This window comes from Pseudorasbora parva, chromosome 6, assembly GCF_024679245.1.
Source record: "Pseudorasbora parva isolate DD20220531a chromosome 6, ASM2467924v1, whole genome shotgun sequence".
NCBI lineage: Eukaryota > Metazoa > Chordata > Actinopteri > Cypriniformes > Gobionidae > Pseudorasbora > Pseudorasbora parva.
Window position 1 is genome coordinate 14,023,651 of NC_090177.1, and position 20,604 is coordinate 14,044,254.

General features: G+C 40.0%; 3 protein-coding genes across 3 annotated transcripts in view; 2 read left to right on the forward strand and 1 right to left on the reverse strand.

Annotated features, from left to right (window-relative positions):
- Positions 1 to 13,931, reverse strand: part of rarga (retinoic acid receptor gamma a) — an 89,991-nt gene extending 76,060 nt beyond the window's left edge. The window contains exon 1 of the mRNA XM_067445727.1: positions 13,810 to 13,931. The gene's annotated coding sequence lies outside the window, so the exon portion shown is untranslated. The remainder of the gene's footprint in view (positions 1 to 13,809) is intronic.
- nr1d4a (nuclear receptor subfamily 1, group D, member 4a) lies at positions 1,558 to 15,971 on the forward strand. Its single transcript, XM_067445726.1, has 8 exons — positions 1,558 to 2,310; positions 8,551 to 8,850; positions 9,001 to 9,089; positions 9,187 to 9,331; positions 11,768 to 12,330; positions 13,284 to 13,469; positions 13,735 to 13,945; positions 14,557 to 15,971. Exons 1-8 carry the CDS (start codon positions 2,295 to 2,297, stop codon positions 14,751 to 14,753), a joined length of 1,707 nt encoding a protein of 568 aa, XP_067301827.1. The 5' UTR covers positions 1,558 to 2,294; the 3' UTR covers positions 14,754 to 15,971.
- A 1,328-nt stretch (positions 15,972 to 17,299) lies between these two features.
- Positions 17,300 to 19,398, forward strand: mfsd5 (major facilitator superfamily domain containing 5). The gene is made up of 3 exons (XM_067445731.1): positions 17,300 to 17,478; positions 17,573 to 17,632; positions 17,719 to 19,398. The coding sequence occupies exon 3, from the start codon at positions 17,811 to 17,813 to the stop codon at positions 19,254 to 19,256; it is 1,446 nt and encodes a 481-aa protein (XP_067301832.1). The 5' UTR covers positions 17,300 to 17,478; positions 17,573 to 17,632; positions 17,719 to 17,810; the 3' UTR covers positions 19,257 to 19,398.
- Positions 19,399 to 20,604: the final 1,206 nt, after the last annotated feature.

A 20,604-nucleotide genomic window follows, 5' to 3' on the forward strand; every position in this document is an offset into this window, starting at 1 on the left:
AAATGTACATATAAAGAACAGCTGGAGGACCAATTTGCAACTTATTAGGTCAATTGGCAACATGATTGGATATAAAATGAGGCTCTCATAGTGGCAGTGACTCTAAAATATTAGAGCGATATCAGAAAGGAGTTTCTCAGAGAAAAATTGCAAAGAGTTTGAAGTTATCATCTTCTACAGTGCATAATATCATCCAAAGATTCAGAGAATCTGGAACAATCTCTGTGCGTAATGGTCAAGGCCAGAAAACCATACTGGATGCCCGTGATCTTTGGGCCCTTAGATGGCACTGCATTATTACATTGAGTGTAATGTAAATCACAACATGGGCTCAGGAATACTTCCAAAAAACATTGTCGGTGAACACAATCCACTGTGCCATTTGTTGCCGGCTAAAACTCTATAGGTCAAAAAAGAAGCCACATCTAAACTTGATCCAGAAGCGCAGGCGTTTTCTCTGGGCCAAGGCTCATTTAAAATATTGGACTGTGGCAAAGTGGAAAACTGTTCTGTGGTCAGATGAATCAAAATTTTAAGGTTTTTTTTGTGTGTGGGAAAACTGGGACGCCATGTCATCCGGACTAAAGAGGACAAGGACAAACCGAGTTGTTATCTTTTTTCTTGTGCTCAGTTCAGAAGCCTGCATCTCTGATGGTATGGGGTTGCATGAGTGCATGTGGCATGGGCAGCTTACAGATCAGGAAAGGCAAAACCAAGGCTTAAAGTTATATCCAAGTTCTAGAACAACATATGCTCCCAACCAGACGTCGTCTCTTTGAAGGAAGACCTTGCATTTTCCAACAAGACAATGCCAGACCACATACTGTATCAATTAAAACATCAGGGCTGCATAGAAGAAAGCTCCAGGCAGCCAGCAGTCCAGATCTTTCACCCATAGAAAACATTTGGCACATTATAAAAAGGAAGATGCGACAAAGAAGACCTAAGACAGTTGAGCAAGTAGAACCCTAAAGTAGACAAGAATGGGACAGCATTCCTAAACTTGTCTCCAAACGCAACTTGTCTCCTCAGTCCCCAGGCGTTTGCAGACTGTTATCAAAAGAAGAGGGGATGCCACACAGTGGTAAACATGGCCTTGTTCCAACTTTTTTGAGATGTGTTAATGTCATGAAATTTAAAATCAACTTATTTTTCCTTTAAAATTATTAATTTTCTCAGTTTAAACATTTGATATGTCGTCTATGTTGTATTCTGAATAAAATGATAAAATTTGAAACTTCAACATCATTGCATTCTGTTTTTTTCCCCCCACAATTTGTACAGTGTCCCAACTTTTTTTGGAATGGGTATGAATAGCACCATTTTTTTTAGAGTGTATAATTTATTCTAATTATTGATTGAATTATTTGCTGGTCAAAAACATGCTATTGTGTAGCCTATGATATCTTTTACATTTTAAGATAGGCGAAGCTATGATAACACAGCTCAAAAGTGTTCATGCACTTGTTTATGTCAGTCATAACTCCATGCATCATTCACATGCTGGACGAGATTTTAAAAGAAGCGCGCCGCAGTCACGCATAGCCCCGCCTGCAGTACATGTGCGTGCCTCTCATGTCGCCTGGTCTCACGCTGTGTTTTGCAAAAAAATGTGTGTCAGTAGGACAGCGCTTTCCGCGGCACATGCAGAGGGCACATGCAGAGTGGCTTTACCAGCACGTAGCGCGCTCGAATAAGCGCATCCAGCTCAGCTCGGCTCTTAGGCTACACCCCCGCCAATGAAAATGCACGCTAGGATCAAGAGGAAAAGAGAAAGCTAGGAGAGCATGGGGCACGTTAGAGTGAGATAAATCCCGGTCAAAGAGAACAACAGAGCTTCCCTTCCCTAAATCCAGTCACATTTACCTGTCACCTGAAAACGTGATTGATGTGGGTGTGTAAGGGTGTGTGCTTGGCTGCCTGGGAGTGGATGTGGAGTTTGACAGTCCCACAGAGATGCTGATGGCAATGAGCGGGCAGACGTGAGGCATCATCACTAGGCATACCTAAAAGCGTCCTTCATACTCGCTCAAGAACAGAGCTCAGGTATAGCTGCGCGCGGAAGGTGCGTCTGCACACCTGTGACCGACTGTATTTTCTAGCGACTATTTGGCTCCGCTGCCAAATGCTCTGTGCGAGAGATACTGTCTGTCTTCTTTGGGCTGCTCACTGCATGTGCAGGCATTTCGTGACTTTTTTAACCTGCTTTCACCAGACTTTAACACACTGACACAAACAGACTTTCTTGAAGACAACAATTCTGAAGACAGAGGATCTTGCAAAGCATATCAAAGATGGATAGCAGTCCTGGTAAGTAATACATTTCTTCTTATTCTTCTTGCTGATAGTGTATGATTATTATTATTATTATTATTATTATTATTATTATTATTATTATTAGTAGTAGTATTTTAAATTGGAAAAAAAATACATTAGGCATGCTTGATGATGTTATATCATACTTAATGCCACATACTAATGATAATAATATTAAAGTATATTAAATAATAATATTAAATTGAATGATCATTCCATGCTTATAGGTCAGATAAAGGTTATTATTATTATTATTTATATATTATTGGTGGCAATGCTTTCTATCTGCAAATGCAGATCTATCTGTGCTTCTTAACAAACTGAATTATATTCATCATCATCATAAATATTCTGTCAATTCATGCAAATGCTTAGCTCATAATTAAGCTTATTTTCATGCTGTGTAATTATGATTTTGTCTAATTAAACTGTTTATATACACAATGCAGTTAAAAGATAAGGTTATAAAACTTTAGCATGCTCTATCATATGAACTACTCATAGGGAAGGTGTTCTACAGTATGGTGATGAATTATATTCAGTTACATATTTAGATACACTGGTTTGCAGTAGATGATCTAAGCAGGTGTCATCATGAAGGCATGGGCATGCTTTGATGATTGCGCTTGGCAGACTCATCATCAGTGCAGCTTAAAGACTACAAAGTGCATCTATATATAGTATCAGTCTACTCCACTGTGTGAATCACATAAATGATGGAGATAAACATTACCATACTTAGAGTAACTGCTGTCATAAACCCTTGCTTTCATGGAATCATAGAAACAGGCGTATGTGCTGACAACTTCCTGCTACAAGCATTGAAAACAAACTCACGTGTAGAAGGTCCAAGCTAGAGATAAGAGCGCTGTCAAACTTGGCTCTGGCTTATCAACACACTTTACTAGTGTAAACTATGGGCAGTAATCACAAGATCCTCAAAACAAAGCAGAAAAAGACATCCTTCACAGTCCCAACACTCTAGGAAAGTTGGTGTGCTCTTGAGGAACATGGGAACTAATGCAATAAAGTTTGTAATAATTGAACTTTACTTGAGTGTGCACTAGCCTTCGTCCAAGGAGGTTAACCGGTTAAGCTGATTTGGGTAGTGGTTCATTACAAAGGTAAGCCAAGGGCCAATTACATGCTGGCTCAGTCAACCAAGTCCACTTAAATGTTCATTTACGCCTGATTCATTTACAAAAGCTGCAGTCACGTTCCGGAACAGGTGATGGAAACAATTTCTCGTGCCTGGCGCACCCTCTCAACTCTGTGCTTTTGACAGAAAGCCTTGAAAACAAATACGAGGCACAATAACATGGTGCATAAAGTCATTAAAATCAGGGAAATAATAACATCCGAACACATGACCTATGAGTGGTAGACAACGGAAAACAAGGAAACAAGGAAATAAAGGGCTACCCAACACATCAACTCATACATGTGACTTTGAGATTAGATACAACCCACATCAATTTGTATTAGGGATGCAACAATATCTTATTTGTGTATTGTCCATGCAATAACCAATATAATGTTTGGTAGGCTATTATACTATCTATACAAGCGTACCTGTTTTATTATTATTATTATTATTTATTTTTTGAATATCTACATTAAATATAAGTAGGCTAGATTCAGTCGGATACTGGTAAAAATAATAATAATAATAATAATTAATACAATTTTTTTTGGGTGTCTCCGTTTCTATAGTAGCCTTCATATAGCCTATGGAGGGTGCGGAGCTATTCTAATATAGGCTAAAGTTTTCCAGGTACCCAATGGGTTAATATGGTAGCACCAAAATAAAGTGCTTTCATTCAAGTCAAAAATAGAATCAATATTCATCTTCAAAAGGACTACATAATGTTATTCCCCAACATGTAAATCCGTATGCAAACCTGTTGAACTATGGCAATTATGGTTTGGTTTACTAACCTACTGACTTCAGCTGCTTTAGAAAATTGCTTATGAAATCTCTGGGTTGGTTGAATAGGCTATGTGAGTATTGTGCAACAACATGATCTTGCATTATTTTCATTAGGCTATAGCAAGTTTTATTTTAATACTTCGTTAAAAACAAAAATTATATGACGTTTATGGCACTCTGGAATAACGGACCCCCGAATAACGGACCCCAACACACACCCCACCATTCGTAAATAGCCTATTGCCTGTAATATTATATTGCTCTGTTTTATAAGAGAGGCGCGCGAGGCTCTTAGCTTTGCTTTTGGGAGCGAGGCGCGCGCGCGTATCTTCCCACTGAACTCATGCATCCCTCGCGCCTACATTGTCCTCACGTGCATGCGCTCTCTCAGCCGCGTGCGGCGCGTGATTTCTACGCCCCCGCCCCCACCGGTTCTTTCAGTGATTCTATGTTTTGATGCAGATTGAAAGCTAGAAAGGGGGAGGCTGGTCAGTGGGTCAGCGATTTCATACCGTCAGTGTAGCGCCTCATCACGTTTTCCCGCCTCATGCAACTTTTTCTTTGGAGGGGTTCCCATAAACAGCTTCATGACAGCATGAGAACATTCTGCATTGTACGAAATGCCCTACCCAAATGTACATTTTTGCGCTCGCTTTGAGAGATTTTGAGGGCAGTTTGGGATTTTATAGGCTTTTAAACATTTAGACCTCCAAATAGTTTTTTCTACTTCTTTAATTAGCTATCTGTCTACATTAAATATAACAGGTGCTACATTATTATATGAGTGCCAAATGCTAAGCGTTGTATCATAGACACCACTATAGCTCACTAAAGCTTGAACAGATTATGAAAATATTAAATATTTATTTTGTATCAAATATAGACCTGTTATGTGTTCTTGAAGAAACATTATAACACTTTGCTTAATAGTTTCCAAGCAGCTTCAATAGTGCCAACCAAATGAGCAAGCTACAAAACGTTGACACAAATACATAATATGTAGACTGCAAGGAGAAATTAACATTAAGAAATTAAATAAATGTGTCACAAAATGCAATATTCATACTCAATATATTTTGTAAATTATGAATGAACCCTCCCATGGGGGCAGGAGGACTTTACACCCTTAAAAAAGGTGCCAAAAAGGGGATTTCCCGGAGACGCCATAGAAGAACCATTTTTGGTTCCCTAAAGAGAACCGTTTATTAGTAACCATTTTTATGGTTCTTAATGAAACACCCAGCCAAATAACCTTTATTTTTAAGAGTGAAAACTCTTTGCCTTAAATGGTTCAGATTCCTGTGCTTTTGACCCACTTTAGAATGGCAGTTCTGGATGTATTAACCCAATTAAATACATTTATATAGATAAGTGAGCACATTGACTTGAATAGCAAACAAACGGTATGCTTCCACTCAAAACAAAAGTTGAAAAAAAAAGGTGTTTTAAAAAGTAAAAACATGCTTTTTTTCTCAATAATTTTACTTGTATGTTTGGAATATGCACAAATTTCTTGCATCCCCAAACCTCACAAATGCAGATGCTGTATATCACGTCAAATGCACAAAGCAGTCATGCAAGGTAGATTTCAGCTATTTTCCGCAAGGAAGGGAGAGAGGGAGGGAGGGAGGGAGGAAGGGAGACCATGCCAGTGTTTGAGATCAGGGAGGAGGGAATTATTGTCCCTGCAAAGTCCTCACGTTCCTACGCTTGTCTTTGCTCACTAGCAGATTAGCGTTTACATGAGTTGCCTAAGCTCACAAAGAGCTGCCGGAGACCTGCTGATTCTCCAATTAAGGCTGGTGTTTCCACTGACCCCAATTTATACTGGCTTGCAATGACGTGTGCAGGCTCCTCGTGCAGCTTGTAGAAGCTGCTGGACTGTCCCTTATATTACAAGTTGATTATTTTAAGGGCAGGACACAGCAAATTATATTTCAATAATCATTTCAGATGAATATAATTGCAGTTTTAGATTGTTTTGTGGTCATTTGAAATGGGTTCTAAAAACAGTTAAGCCTTAGTTTAATAAGGGGCGTGTCCTGTTATCCTAAATGCCATTGTCGCTTTAATATTTATTGCCTCACATGTGTGTCTAGGTGGGAATATTTCTGTGTATGTGGGTGGGGTGGGGCTGAGCATTGCTCAGGTAGGATTAACCATCAAGGTTGTAAAATCCAGCATTGTAGTAGTAATAATTCCCACTGCACGTGCCTGTGGAGGGATCACAAAAACAAACAAAGGAGCAGGAACTTGTTTACGGAAGAGTTCCAAATTATGTGTACATCATAAAACTGATTAAAAGTAACAGTAAGAGGAAAGTTGCTTAAGGAAATATTTACCCTATTGTCATTGTCATTGTGCAGAAACCATAGTTCCTCATCCTCATGTTGCAGAGATATTTTGCAATCAGGAACATACAATGAAAGCGAATAGGAACCAAGAACACTATTGACTTTCATTGTACAGGGGGAAAAGCAGCTTGAACATTCTGTTAGATAACTCATTTTGTGTTCCACACAAGAAAGATTGTATGCATTTCCAACATGAGGTTGAGTTAATGTTCAGAGAATTTTGGGGTCAACTATCCCATTGAATACACTTCAGGTTTGTGTCAGCATGAATCAATATATTTTTCTAGTGGTGTGTGTGTACCAGACAAGGTTAGATGTCATTCAAAACCTTACCAAGTACACAATTTGCTATGTAACTCATACTACGGATATTAATGATAGCTCAAAGCACGCAGAATGCAGAGGAGAGAAATGCCATTACTCCAGTGATCTGATAGGCCAGTCAGTTTATTCCCATAAAATAACAGAATGGGTAGGAAGAAATCCCCCAACTGTGGACTCAAAAGGAACCTTTGAACATATAGGAATAGGAATATCATAGAGACATGGGCTTATTACAATTGACAGTAAGCAACCACCTAGAACTACAGGCATAAACAGGCTAATTAAAGCCAACTTCATTGTTTTCACAAGCAAGAACCATTTTGTTTAGGATAATATCATAAATCAAATAGTTTGCCTGTTAAAAACCACCAATCCATTACATAGGCTGCATCGTTAAAGAATCATATGGCAAGTGATTCCCGAAACATTTTGAACACTGCAGCTCTAAATCGCATTCTGTTGGCCCAGATCTGACAGACTGTGTCCTCTGGTTGTTTAAAAAGTTAAATTGAAAGCCACAGTTCACATTCTAACAAAACGTGACTCCTAATTGCCCCTCTGTCTCTGTGCGGGAAACGTAACATCATCGCAAAGCTGACACGGTGTCCTCCACTGCGCGCTCCCTGTGTATGATTTTGATGCTCGCGACTCGCGATTGTTGTAGCTGTTAACACGAGACTGCGGATTTGGTTTGGGCAGGAACGGTGTCAGGAATCCATGTGAGGCGGCGGTCAGGTGTTGTGCAGTTTGGCTGGGGCACTATGCCAGGGCTATTATTGGAGTGGAGAGGCGGGAGAGCTTGTGAACACGTGAGACCATGTCTCAGCTCATCCTGCGCGCATGACCGGAGAGGATGTGATAGGATGCAGAAAACCAAAGGGAGAAAAAGAGAAACCTGCGGGGAAATGGAAATTAAACAAGCCGATGCTTTTATTTAAAATACGTGTGCCTATTAAAACCAAAAAGTGCAAAACACATTCTGGGTTATTTCACCAAATAGGGAACTTTGCAATATGTTGCTGTGCAGCCATCACTATTTTTAGCGCGAGCTCGTTCTGACTGAGGAAACCTCCCAGTCAGTTAGATAATTACATCACCTCTCTCTGAAAGATGCTGTAAGCGGGTTTTTGTATGAAATATCAAACATACAAGGACCAAGGACCCTATATTTACCTGACAGATAGCAAATAAACAGCGACCCCATAGGGCTTTTCAATCCATAGGTTGCGTCGATTCACAAACGAATCGGATTGAATCGGTAGATCCGTTCTCGCGTCAAAGACTGTATATTAGCATACCACACCACTCCTTCTATTTCTGCAATTTCTTTATAAGTCAGAAATAGAAAGTACTTTGGGGCCTACTATGATTTTACCATGCAAGTTCCACAGTAAAAGCATCAGTGAAGCAGATATAATTTTCACCAAACACGATTATTGTCATAGGCCTACTCATTACCATGCCAAACTCTTGAGTTGAGAGTTGTCATGACAGAATTACAAATAACCTTAACTTTTGATTAGGGATTTAACATGTTAAAAGCCAAGGTGTTTCAATGACAAAATGCAACACTGGTTTAAAATCAATTCTAAGAATATTTTTTTATATACTTTTGTGTTTCTAAAGGGAGTGTGATACTCTACGCTGGTACCAATGGCAGTGCCTGTCCAAGCCCAGGAAGCCCCTCTAGTGGCTATCAAACCCAGTCTCCATCCTCTCACTCCCAACCCTCTTCACCAGAGGAGGTCACCTTCACTGAGATTGGGGCCCTCAAGCAGCAAAGAAATAATAGAACACCACCTTCTCCAAAACTGGTCTTTCAGTTCCCTGAAATCTACAATAATTCCACGGCATGTTCAAACCCGCACAGCTACTCCCATCCCATCGCCGGTAAAAGGCCGTGTGGATTCACAGGCACATTTACCAGTAAGTGGGTTCCTTTTTAGTACACGCAACACACTCAGTCAGCATCTTCTTTCACAAAGGAATAACAAGTCCCTAATATCGAGGACACCTTCTTTGTGTTTTTTATGTCCTGACCCCATTCTCTCCATGTTTCTATTTTTATCTGAGCAGAAACTGGAGGCATGGTGCTCCTTTGTAAAGTATGTGGAGATATTGCATCAGGGTTCCACTATGGTGTCCATGCATGTGAAGGCTGCAAGGTAAGACATAATGAGCCTCTGATAAAATAAACATACTGTAGATGAGTCTTTTCTAGCATTGTGGTTTATTATAATGTATGTCTTTCGTTCTTTGCAGGGCTTTTTCCGCCGTAGCATTCAGCAGAACATTAACTACAAAATGTGCGTGAAGAACGAGAACTGCCTGATAATGCGCATGAACCGCAACCGCTGCCAACACTGCCGCTTCAAAAAATGCCTCTCTGTTGGCATGTCCCGTGACGGTGAGAATTTTAGGAGGTTATCAGGTCACTGACATATGACAAATAACGAAAAGTCGATCTTTCATCTCATTCTTCAGGCCGGCAACACACACTTCAACCTACTTTCCTCTTTTAGACTTGCACCATTGGTAACTTTTCCCTTCTTTTCTTTTTCCCTTCCTTCTCTCCATCGGTTTACCCTTCCCCCTCACACGTTCCCTAAGCTCTGCCTCCCAATCCCTTCTAGAGACAATGATTTATGAGGGATGGAGTCATGCAGTCCCTGAAGCTATCTGTCATCTAGAAAACTGCAGCAAATACAAGAATTATTTTGAGAAATTGGAACGCGGGTGACTTGATTACCGCGCTCATGCCCTTATAACATCCTCAGCAATTAATGTTGTTCTGCAGCAGAAATTAAGCAAGGGATGCAGAAAAAAGACACACATCTGAACTCTTCAGAAGAACAATGCCTCATCCAGTTGATTCAACCTTAAATAACACTGGAAGGAAAGATAAATCTGATGAAAGTTTTCAGGAAATTTGGCAAAATAAACTGAGAGCCATATTATACTCGTACATTGTGACCTATTTAAGCTGGGTTTAACTTCTGTCAGGTTCTCAGAAGCATTTCATGCAGTGTTTACCAGCGGATGTGCGTGACAGTGTAGGGTTGGCTATGATAGGGGATTGCACTGGATGAGGGCACCAACAAAAATGAGTCCATTGGGTGCAAAATGAGGGAGGTAAACAGTCATTTAACCATGGTTCTTGTGAGCGCTAGAGCCCACAACCTAGAAACCTGTTTCTTTGCCAGTGTCTCATGCACAAACAGGAAAACCTCATTTAACTGCCTCAAATACCACAATAAAGCAGACACCCTGATTTCACTTCACTTCACAGCAGTGAGTTGCTTAATTTTGGTTGTGTGATACAAACAGATGTTTGGTTTGACACAGTGGGCCAGCTATGATCTTGCCATTGTGCAGACAGTAATCAGTGCAGCGCTCTGGAGCTGTATGTGTCACACATTGTTTTGTACAGGATGAACCTTTGTAGTCTTGATATCAGATTCATACCAACATTTTTTAAAGGTGAAGCTAAAATTCAGAGTTGGTGTGCTGGAATTTGTGTGCCAAATGGTGTAAAACTCTGTTTATCCTGCTGATGGGTAACAAGTTAGTTGCAAATAAGCGAAAAAGATGTTTCCTCTCAATTCTTGGCTAATTTTCTCATACAGGTGCTTTGAGACATATATGATATATGGGGCATCTTTCTCACATCTGGTAACCCAGGATGTACCACAAAACCAAACCTCCACAAAACCGTCACCTCTATTCTCTTCTCTTCTCTTCTCTTCTCTTCTCTTCTCTTCTCTTCTCTTCTCTTCTCTTCTCTTCTCTTCTCTTCTCTTCTCTTCTCTTCTCTTCTCTTCTCTTCTCTTCACCTCTCTTCTCTTCTCTTCTCTCCTCTCCTCTCCTCTCCTCTCCTCTCCTCTCCTCTCCTCTCCTCTCCTCTCCTCTCCTCTCCTCTCCTCTCCTCTATTACCAGTCTCTCATCTTCTCTCCTTTCTGCTTTCCTCTCCCCTCCTTTCCTTGTCACAGTCATTAGTTTCTCTCCCAATTACCGTGGCATTGTCATCAGGTTCTGCATGACCCACTGCCCTACTTACGGCTTCAGAGAGTAGTGCGAGCAGCATAGGGATGAAGATAGGATGGGGAGGTAGAGAGATGAAGAGTGGGGGGAGTTGACATATGGTAGCATTGGTGCTATTTTTAGACTCAACAGCTGACAGGTTTTCTTAGAGGAGGGGTTGTGATGGAGAAATGAGTGAGGGGCGTGCAAAAGATGTGAAAGCATTGAAAACCACACTGACACATTTAATGCTCATCCATATTTTACACCACTACGACAATAAATTCAGAATACCGTTGTCAGTACTGGATGGCAAGTTTTCTCTTACAGAGTGGCTGTGCTGTACTTCCAAAGCAATTTTCAATTTTATTTTGTCACACTAGGTTATCTCTAATAGCGCCATGCAATTTATTATGAAATAAATGGGTCATGGACATTTTGATTACGTATCAGTAGAATCTCTTAATGGTCTGGTGTATCAGCCATTTGCATAGTAAATGCCTTGGTTTCATAACAATTATTATTTTTAACATGCCATATGACTACTCGATATCAGATTAAATGTCTTGAATACATCCCAGACATGTATTTTGTCTCAAATTTAAAGACAACTTGAAATGAAAATTCAAAATGCATTTAAATTTTCTTTTGTGGGTGAATGTTTTTCTTCATACAATGAAAGTCAATGGGGTCCAAAACTGAACCCCCGTCATTCATTATGTGGACAAAAACAGTTCTTTTGTGTTTCAATCAAATGTATTAGGGAAAAAATGTGACTTCATGTTGTCATTAAACCTATTGTTTTCTCTCTCTGACCCCTAGCTGTGCGTTTCGGCCGCATCCCTAAACGAGAGAAGCAGCGTCTTTTGGATGAGATGCAGAGCTACATGAACAGCCTCAATGAATCGTCCACCATGGGCATGGAAACCTCCCCGTCACGCGAACTTCCTCCCAGCCCCAGCGAGAACCAATCCAAAGAGGATATCGGTGCCTTATCCCGAGCCTACCAGGACATCTTCACAAACACGCAGGACCACAGAAACAAGTATGCGGGCAACATGAACACCAACGGCGGAACGAGCACCTTTCAGAACAACCCTTCTCAGGACAGCAGCTATCCTAATGCGAGCCCTCTCGCAGGGTACCACGCAGCTACTCATGAAAGCTTCTCGGCCCCGCCTCGCTGTCCAGTTCCTTCCAACGACAGCAAATGCCTGGTCTCATTGGTGGACAACAGTCGGTACAGCTACGCTCCTTCATTCATCCAAAATCACTCCCAGTCTAGTGTCAGCCTGCCCTCACAACCCACTCGCAGCTACATGGCCAGCGAGTCTCAAAGCCAGGCCTCGTGTCCGTTTAAGTTGGCTGCTGGCTCCAAAGTGTTGGTGAGTAATGTTTTAAAAAGATATACAGTGCTTGGTAGATTACTTACAAATTGTAGCCCATTACTTGAATACATATTTCATCATAAAAAATGTAGTAAATAATGTAATCTATTAAATTTCACATTTTAGGTAATATAATTGCACTAAAGTTACACTTTATTTTAAGGTGTCATAATTACAGTGTAATATTAATTAACTACATGTACTTACTATAGGATTAGGGTTTGGTTGAGGGTTAGTTGCACATAATTATGCATAACTTACTGTTATTACTATGGTAAGTACATGTAACGTAACAAGGACTACTTTTTGATAACTTGTAGATTACTTTTGACCTAACTCATTTAACAAATTGATTTGAATAGTGTAAGCTTGTGCCATATTGGTATACAAATACAAAGAGAAACAATATTCATGCCATTCTTTGTTATCAGCAATATAAGCTGCATTACATTTTACATCATCTCAGGGTTTTCCGAATTTGGTTTTGTGAAGGATTTAACGGGCTTTGTAAATGAACAAAAAACGAATTAAGAATTAATTAAAGGGATAGTTCACCCAAAAATGAAAATTCTGTCATTATTTACTCACCTTCAAGTTGTTTCAAACCTGTATGAATTTCTTTCTTCTGCTGAACACAAAAGCAGATATTTTGAAGAATGTCAGTAACCAAACAGTTGGACTCCATTGACTTCCATAGTATTTTTCCCCCTGTACTATGAAAGTTAATGGGGCCCATCAACTGTTTGGGTACAGATATTCTTCAAAATATCTTCTTTTGTTTTCAGCAGAAGAAAGAAATTCATATTTGAGTGAACTTTCCCTTTAAATCAAAACAAAAAGAAAAAAGAAAACACACACACACACATAAAATATTGACTAGTAGCCAATAAATAGATCAATAAATTAAGCATATGTGCTAATAAAAGTATTATATGCTGTCTCTCTCATAGGCCTGTCCACTGAACGCATGCCCCGTGTCAGCACCTGGCGTCTCCAGTCAGCAGGTGTGGGAGTCTTTCTCACAGTGCTTCACGCCGGCTGTACGAGAAGTGGTTGAATTCGCAAAGGGCATTCCAGGCTTCCAGGAACTCTGCCAGCATGATCAAGTCATGTTGCTCAAAGCAGGCACTTTCCAGGTACTGATTACATAACCCTTGTAACTTTCCTGACATTTTACGTTCCTTTTAATACTATTAAAGCAGCACTACCCAAACAGATTTCCCAATTCGTCCTAATTCAAACCCATGCCGCCGTTAAGCTGAAGGTTAATGTCAAATCACTCAAAACAAACACGGCAATGTGTAGATAGTGCCACAGTGTTAAGCCCCTTAGGGACGTCAAACTACACACATCATCTGGGTCAAATTTTTCACCTCCTTCTTATGTTGTTGCCTTTTGCAGGTGCTTATGGTGAGGTTTTGCTCACTGTTCAACCACAAGGAAAGATCTGTGACTTTTCTGAATGGGCAAACATACCCGCTGGGCACTCTTAGGGGTCTGGGTATGGGCTCCTTGCTGGACGCCATGTTTGAGTTTAGTTCCAAGCTGAGCTCTCTGGGCCTGGAGTCAGATGAGTTGGCACTCTTCATGGCAGTGGTGCTGGTTTCTGCAGGTAAGAGCAACACAGGAATCAGATTCAATAGTGCTATAATAGCTGCTATTTATTACATGCATCACAGGGTATGCGTTCACTGGACAGAAACAGTATATAATTATAGCTTAGTGTTATAAATAATAATCTTAATATTGTATTTAATATGCACTGCTATTATGTTCTAGCCTATAACTGAGCAATTTAAGATAGTCAAAAATGTTAACAAATTAATAACACTATTAAATCACAATTTTCATGCATTTGCAAAACAGTATGAATTTCTTTCTTCCGCAGTGCACAAAAGAAAATAATTTGGAGAATTAACAGTTCTTATCTATAAAATAAAAATCAATCCAAAACAAAGATCTTTCATTGCATGATATTTTTTTAAAATAAAAATACATTTATTTTAAATAAAAAAATCCCAACTCAATCAATCAATCAATCACCAAACTAAAATCCTAAATGTTAAAATGTAGGCATCGCACCATTATAATGTACGATAAAAGAATATTTGTTTGAGAAATTCTAAATGATAACATAGTACATACAGTATATATACATTTCAATATTTATTTATAATTGTTCTTTTGGTTTTTGATAATAAATGGTTTTTCATTTATTCTCAGATTGCTCTGGCATTTCGGATTTTGTGGCTGTCGAACAGTTACAGGAAGGACTCATCCGAGCGCTGCGCACCTTAGTCACTCGCCGCCGTCCCGACGACAACTCCCTCTTTCCCAAACTGCTCCTGCGCCTGCCAGACCTGCGCACCCTCAACAACCTTCACTCCGACAAGCTGCTGGCCTTCCGCATCGATCCCTGAGCTATCGGTCGTGTGCAGCTGAAACTCGACCAAAGGCCACGACTGGCCAATCAGAGAAACCCTTTCCTGTTGGGGAAGCGAAAGACTGCTCATTTTAGGGAGAGATGTTGAACATGTTCCCATAGGAACCATTCGTTATGATGCGTGTTAATGAGGAACACAATGAACAGATGGCTCTCAGCAAGCTCTAAACAAGACTATATCTTCATTTAAGCTGTCACGGATCATTTTCATACATGCATTGCCCTTCTGTTCGGCTTGCCTCGAGAACAATGTTGATTATATTTATCAGAGGAGAAGTTTCATCACATCATCATAAATAAGCTTACCACAGAACCTTTGAAGACCAAAAAACGGGTCATTCCTCTGTACTGCCTGCAAAGTGAAATACACAGTCTTTAGTCAAGTACACCATGTATACAGTAGAAAGGTAATTTTAGGGACCATTTCAAGCCAATTGTGTCAGTGTATGTGCCTGTGTGTTTGAGAAAGGGACAGAAATACACCATGTACATAAGCCATATATATCACTTATACAGTTACATCTAATTTTGAGGCAATAAAATATACATTTATCACCTGTGTTATTGTATAACACACAGACGATTTACTGTATCTACAACAAACATTTAAGTTTAAAAAATAAATAAAAGAAACAAATGAAATATATTTTAAATGTCATTTCACTTTTGAGATTAGATAAATCTGTCATATTTGTCGTTTGCTTTTTTATTAATCATCATCATTAAGCTGAATACAGTATGTCAAAGTTTATTTCCACACATTCTCCTTTAAGAATATATCTTAATCTAGGGATACAAAACCAGCATTCTTTCCTATGCATGTTATGTTTTGTTGTTTTCTTACTGAAAATACTGCACATTTACACTGATTTACTTCCCTGTTCAGAGAATGAGGGATACACGGGCGTGTGTTTGACTGAGACGGGGGGTTTGGTGCCTTGTAAGCAATGGACCGTTCATATGTGCATTGAGAAAGAGCCCCTGAACTTCTGGCACCAGCACAGTATCTGTACAGCATTTACTGAGATCACAAAGCATGTCAAGAAGGCGTTTTGGACTGCCATGTGGTTGATTTGATCAATTGACTTGATTTTTATAATGGCTGATGAAGTAATGTTAATAAATCATATGGTAATGTATATTTTGTAAATAGTTTTCTTCTGTAGACCCAATATAAATACAAGATTATCTATTCTGACGTTGTCTGTTTTGTCACACACACACACACACACACACACACACACACACACACACACACACACACACACACACACACACACACACACAAACACACACACACACACACACTGCAATTTAGTTTTAAAAAGTTAAACAGTAATATTTGATCAGTAAAACCAATTTTATTGGTGCTAAATGGTTCTTATTATTGTTGAGAACTGCTTATTATTTTAGTGAAAACCATGATACCCAATGGACAGCATTTATCTAAACAATATGAATCTTTTGTAACATTATACATGTCTTTAAATTTACTTTTTAATGCATCCTTTAATGTATAAAAGTAGCAATCTTACTAGCATATCACAGAATCCATATCAGAATCAGCATTCACAATAATGAGAAATATTTCTTGAGCAGTATTATCATATTAGAATGATATATGAAGGATCATGTGACACCGAAGACTGGCGTAATGATGAAATTTCAGCTTTGCCATCACAGGAATAAACTATATTTCAAAATATATTCAAATAGAAAACAGTTGCATATTTTTCTTATATGTTGATCAAATGCTGTAACATATTGCATCAGTACATGCTTAATTTCTAACGATAAAATAAGTCGACAAACCTTAAATGGTTGGCATGCCTTTCCTCGGTAGACTTTATGTCAGGAGCTTTTGAGAGTGATGTAGAAATAATTGTAACTGGCCTGAAACTGTCAGTCACGTTTTGGTTGTCAAACAGACTCAGTAAATCCACTTTAATTCAAGACACTGGACGAGCATAGGCTACTATTTAGTCTTTACTTGTCAATTATAACAGAATTAATTGAAACTCATGCATGTAGCCAGATTAAATGAACTGTATTGTTATGTTTAAAAAAATTATTAGTAGAAGCTATGATATTTTAGAGGTATTGCATTGTCTGAGAGCAATTAGAAATGTATTCCATAAAATTATTCGACACTGATTTACATAGTAAAAGGTGTTATAGTGACATCGTGTGGTCACCTGCAGCAGAGAAATGCCATTGAATATTAATATAGTCATGCTTACGTTTCATTTACGCTTAATTCAACGTTGCTTGGTAAACTTGATGGAGAGTCCTGCTACATAACCTAATTAATATTCATATTGTCAAGCGGTCTCTGACAACAGAATAATTCGTTAATTCGGCACTGGTTAATTCAGATTTGCCAATTTCTCCTTCGTAAACAACCAGAGAGCTCTTATTCATGGCTCTACTGATTGGTTACGTTACGCTTACGTACGTACGCATTTCTATGGCTCTGCGTACGCCGTGATACGTAATTAATATTTATAAGCTACGAACAGCGTCCTGCGTCATTACGTTTGAGTAACCCGGAAACACACACGGATATTGTGATGTAGAGCAGAAAGGCAAGTATTGCAGACATTTATGCTGTAAAATCATATGGAATCATGGCATAGTAAAGGTAGTTTGCCTCCCAAAATTAGCGAAGACTTCAAACTTTTCAGGACGATGTTAAGAGTAAGGTAGGTGTATTTATGGTTGTATATATTTAATATATATATTATGGGTCAGTGTTTTTATATAATGTATTACAAGTGTCCATGTGGCTCATTTCAGAAGTCGAGCTGTCAACCTGAAATTACCCAGCAGGCGCATGATGAAGAATGTAATTTTTTGGTACAAAACAATTGTTTTTTTTAACATTTGTTTGGCATTTATGGTATATTATGCACTCCTCCTTATCATTTTTTTCCTTTCCTCAGATGAACCATACATTTCACTGGACCAAGAGCTGTAGGAGGAGGAGGATCTAGGATTATTTAGGATTACTCCAGTCACCTGAAACCTGTCCATCATGTTTGTGACAGCATACCTGGCATTTATAGTTTTGGCAGGACTGTGCGTGGCTTTAGAGATCGCAGCCCGTCGTCTCACCTCATTCCAGGCCGCACAAACAGCTGTCGCCAATCCGGCATTTCAACGTTTTCAAAAGCTCTTTCTGAAGGCGTATCTCCTGGCCCTCTGGGCAGACTGGCTGCAGGGACCTTACCTTTATAAACTGTACAGACATTACAACTTCCTGGAGTCTCAGATTGCCATCCTATATGTATTCGGTCTGGCTTCATGCGTGCTATTTGCTCCAGTGGCTGGCTGGCTGCCACAGTTTCTTGGGCGAAGACAAACGTGTCTCCTCTTCTGCCTGACCTATTCTATCTGCTGCATTACCAAGCTGTCACAAGACTATTTTGTGCTCATACTAGGACGTGTTCTAGGAGGCCTGTCCACCTCTCTGCTAACCAGCACTTTTGAGGCCTGGTATGTGCACGGTCACGTTGATGTCCATGATTTTCCCAAAGAATGGATCCCTGTTACTTTCGGTAAAGTTGCAAATTGGAATCACGGACTGGCAGTTGGCGCCGGGCTGGTGGCGAATTTGTTTGCTGAATGGCTTGGCCTGGGGCCGGTCGCTCCGTTTCTTTTGGCGATCCCAAGCCTTGCCGCCTGTGCCTGGTTTGTGCTGTCTGAATGGGGTCAGGAGGACAGTCAAGAGGGGGCACACAGAGACAAGAACGCCCCCTTTCTCAACCCTGTAAACGCCCCAAAGTTGCAAATGTCAGCGCGGGCCCGTTTCTGGCGTAGTTGCGTGGACGGTCTGCGCTGCTTGCTGTCAGACCGCCGTGTTATGCTTTTAGGTGGCGTACAGGCGCTTTTTGAAAGTGTTCTCTATATATTTGTTTTTCTTTGGACTCCTGTATTGGACCCACATGGCCCGCCTCTAGGAATTATTTTCTCCTGTCTGATGGCGGCCAGCTTGGCTGGTTCCACGCTTTTCCGGCTGGCCACGTCGGCCCCGTATCGACTCCAACCCGGTCACCTGCTCTGCTTAGCCGTTCTACTAGCTTTCTTCTCCTTCTTCATGCTGACGTTCTCCACTGTGCCCGGTCAGCCCCGGCCGAGGGAATCTCTTCTTGCCTTCCTTCTGCTTGAACTAGCCTGCGGGCTTTATTTCCCGGCGGTAAGTTTTCTCCAGGGCCGCGTGGTTCCCATGGAACGCAGAGCTGCCGTGCTGGCTTGGTTTCGTTTGCCTCTTCACCTCCTGGCTTGCCTGGGGCTGCTGGCTCTTCACGGGGAGGTGTCAGGTGCTGGTGCGGGTGAGGCTGGCAGTGGCACCAGACACATGTTTGCAGGCTGTGCAGGGATGATGCTGGCCGCTCTGCTTGCTGTCGTCAGCCTTTTCACTGTAGGCAGGAATGATGCAGACCTCAGACTAGAGGGGACCAAATTAGAGGGAGAAATCTGAGTTGTAGAAAGACGGACACTGGATTTCAATATGTTTTTTATTTTATTTGTATGCTCTGTTTTCTTTATGAATGCTAATTAAACAGATGTATTTCTGGGTAAAACAAATCAGAAAGTACATGGTTTTATTTTATTTTCTTGTAATTGCTATGTAAATAGAACCAATAAACACTTTAAAATCTGCTAATGTTTATACTTTAATAAAAAAAAAGTAAGACATCCATCTAGAAAAGCGATACCAGATTATTTAAATTAAAATATTTTGGGATATTTTACACTTAATTTGAATAGGAATATGAACGGCAAATAAATGAAATGTGATTTTGTAATTTTACATTTAAATTGCAATTGAAATACATTTGCTTTTAAGTGTACAATGCAGATGCTTTAAAGCAATTTACATTGCATTAAAGGGTTAGTTCACCCAAAATTAACCTTACCTTCATGTAATTCCAGAACCGTAAGACCTTTGTTCATCTTCGGAACAGAAATTAAGATATTTTTGATAAAATCCAAGAGCACTCTGTCCCCTCCATAGACAGCAATGCAACTAACACTTTCAAGGCCCAGAAATGTGACTCCAGTGGTTCAACCTTAAAGGAACTGTAAGAAATGTATTTCAATTAATCATAAAATGGCCTTGATATGTCACTAGACATAAAACAGAAATCATGTTAATTTCAAATACTTATATCACTGACAACAGTAGTCCGGCCAGGATATTGTCATTTAAAAGTTGTTTTTGCAGCCCTCCACTGATGTTGATGTTGACATGTTGTGTTTTGGCCTGAAGCTCCGCCCTCCACCTATCTACCAATCACGAAGTCAGTAATGTTTTGGCATCTCTGCTCCGAGTAACCACAGCTGCAGCTACACGTTCCTGCTGATCCTGCAGCCTATCTGGCAACCTCGAGTCAGGGGGGAGAGGGAATACACTGCTCTACAGTCATTTGATTGTAGTGATTGCAGTACCAGTTTTGGCCACAATCTTAGATACACTTCCTTTAATGTTATGAAGCGACGAGAAGACTTTTTGTGTGCAATAAACAAACAAAAATAACTTTATTAAAAAATTACTTCACCTCTGTGTCAGTCTCCTACGCTGTTGACGTAGTAAATACAGTCCAGCGCTTCCGAGTTATGTCCGAGCTACGCCAGAACTCCGGCTTCCCAATGGCCAAAGCTGTTCACATGAGCTCCACAGCGCATACGTAAACTGCATAGGAGTCTGACACAGATGTGAAGAAATTGTTGAATAAAGTTATTTTTGTTTGTTTTTTGTGCACAAAGTATTCTCATTGCTTTATAACATTAAGATTGAACCACTGGAGGCACATGGGCTATTTTAA

Coding starts and splice junctions, on each gene's coding strand:
- nr1d4a (XM_067445726.1), top strand. Junction 9,090..9,186: donor ATGCATGTGAAGGCTGCAAG/GTAAGACATAAT, acceptor CGTTCTTTGCAG/GGCTTTTTCCGCCGTAGCAT. Junction 9,332..11,767: donor TGTTGGCATGTCCCGTGACG/GTGAGAATTTTA, acceptor TCTGACCCCTAG/CTGTGCGTTTCGGCCGCATC.
- mfsd5 (XM_067445731.1), top strand. CDS start 17,811: ATGTTTGTGACAGCATACCTGGCATTTATAGTTTTGGCAGGACTGTGC.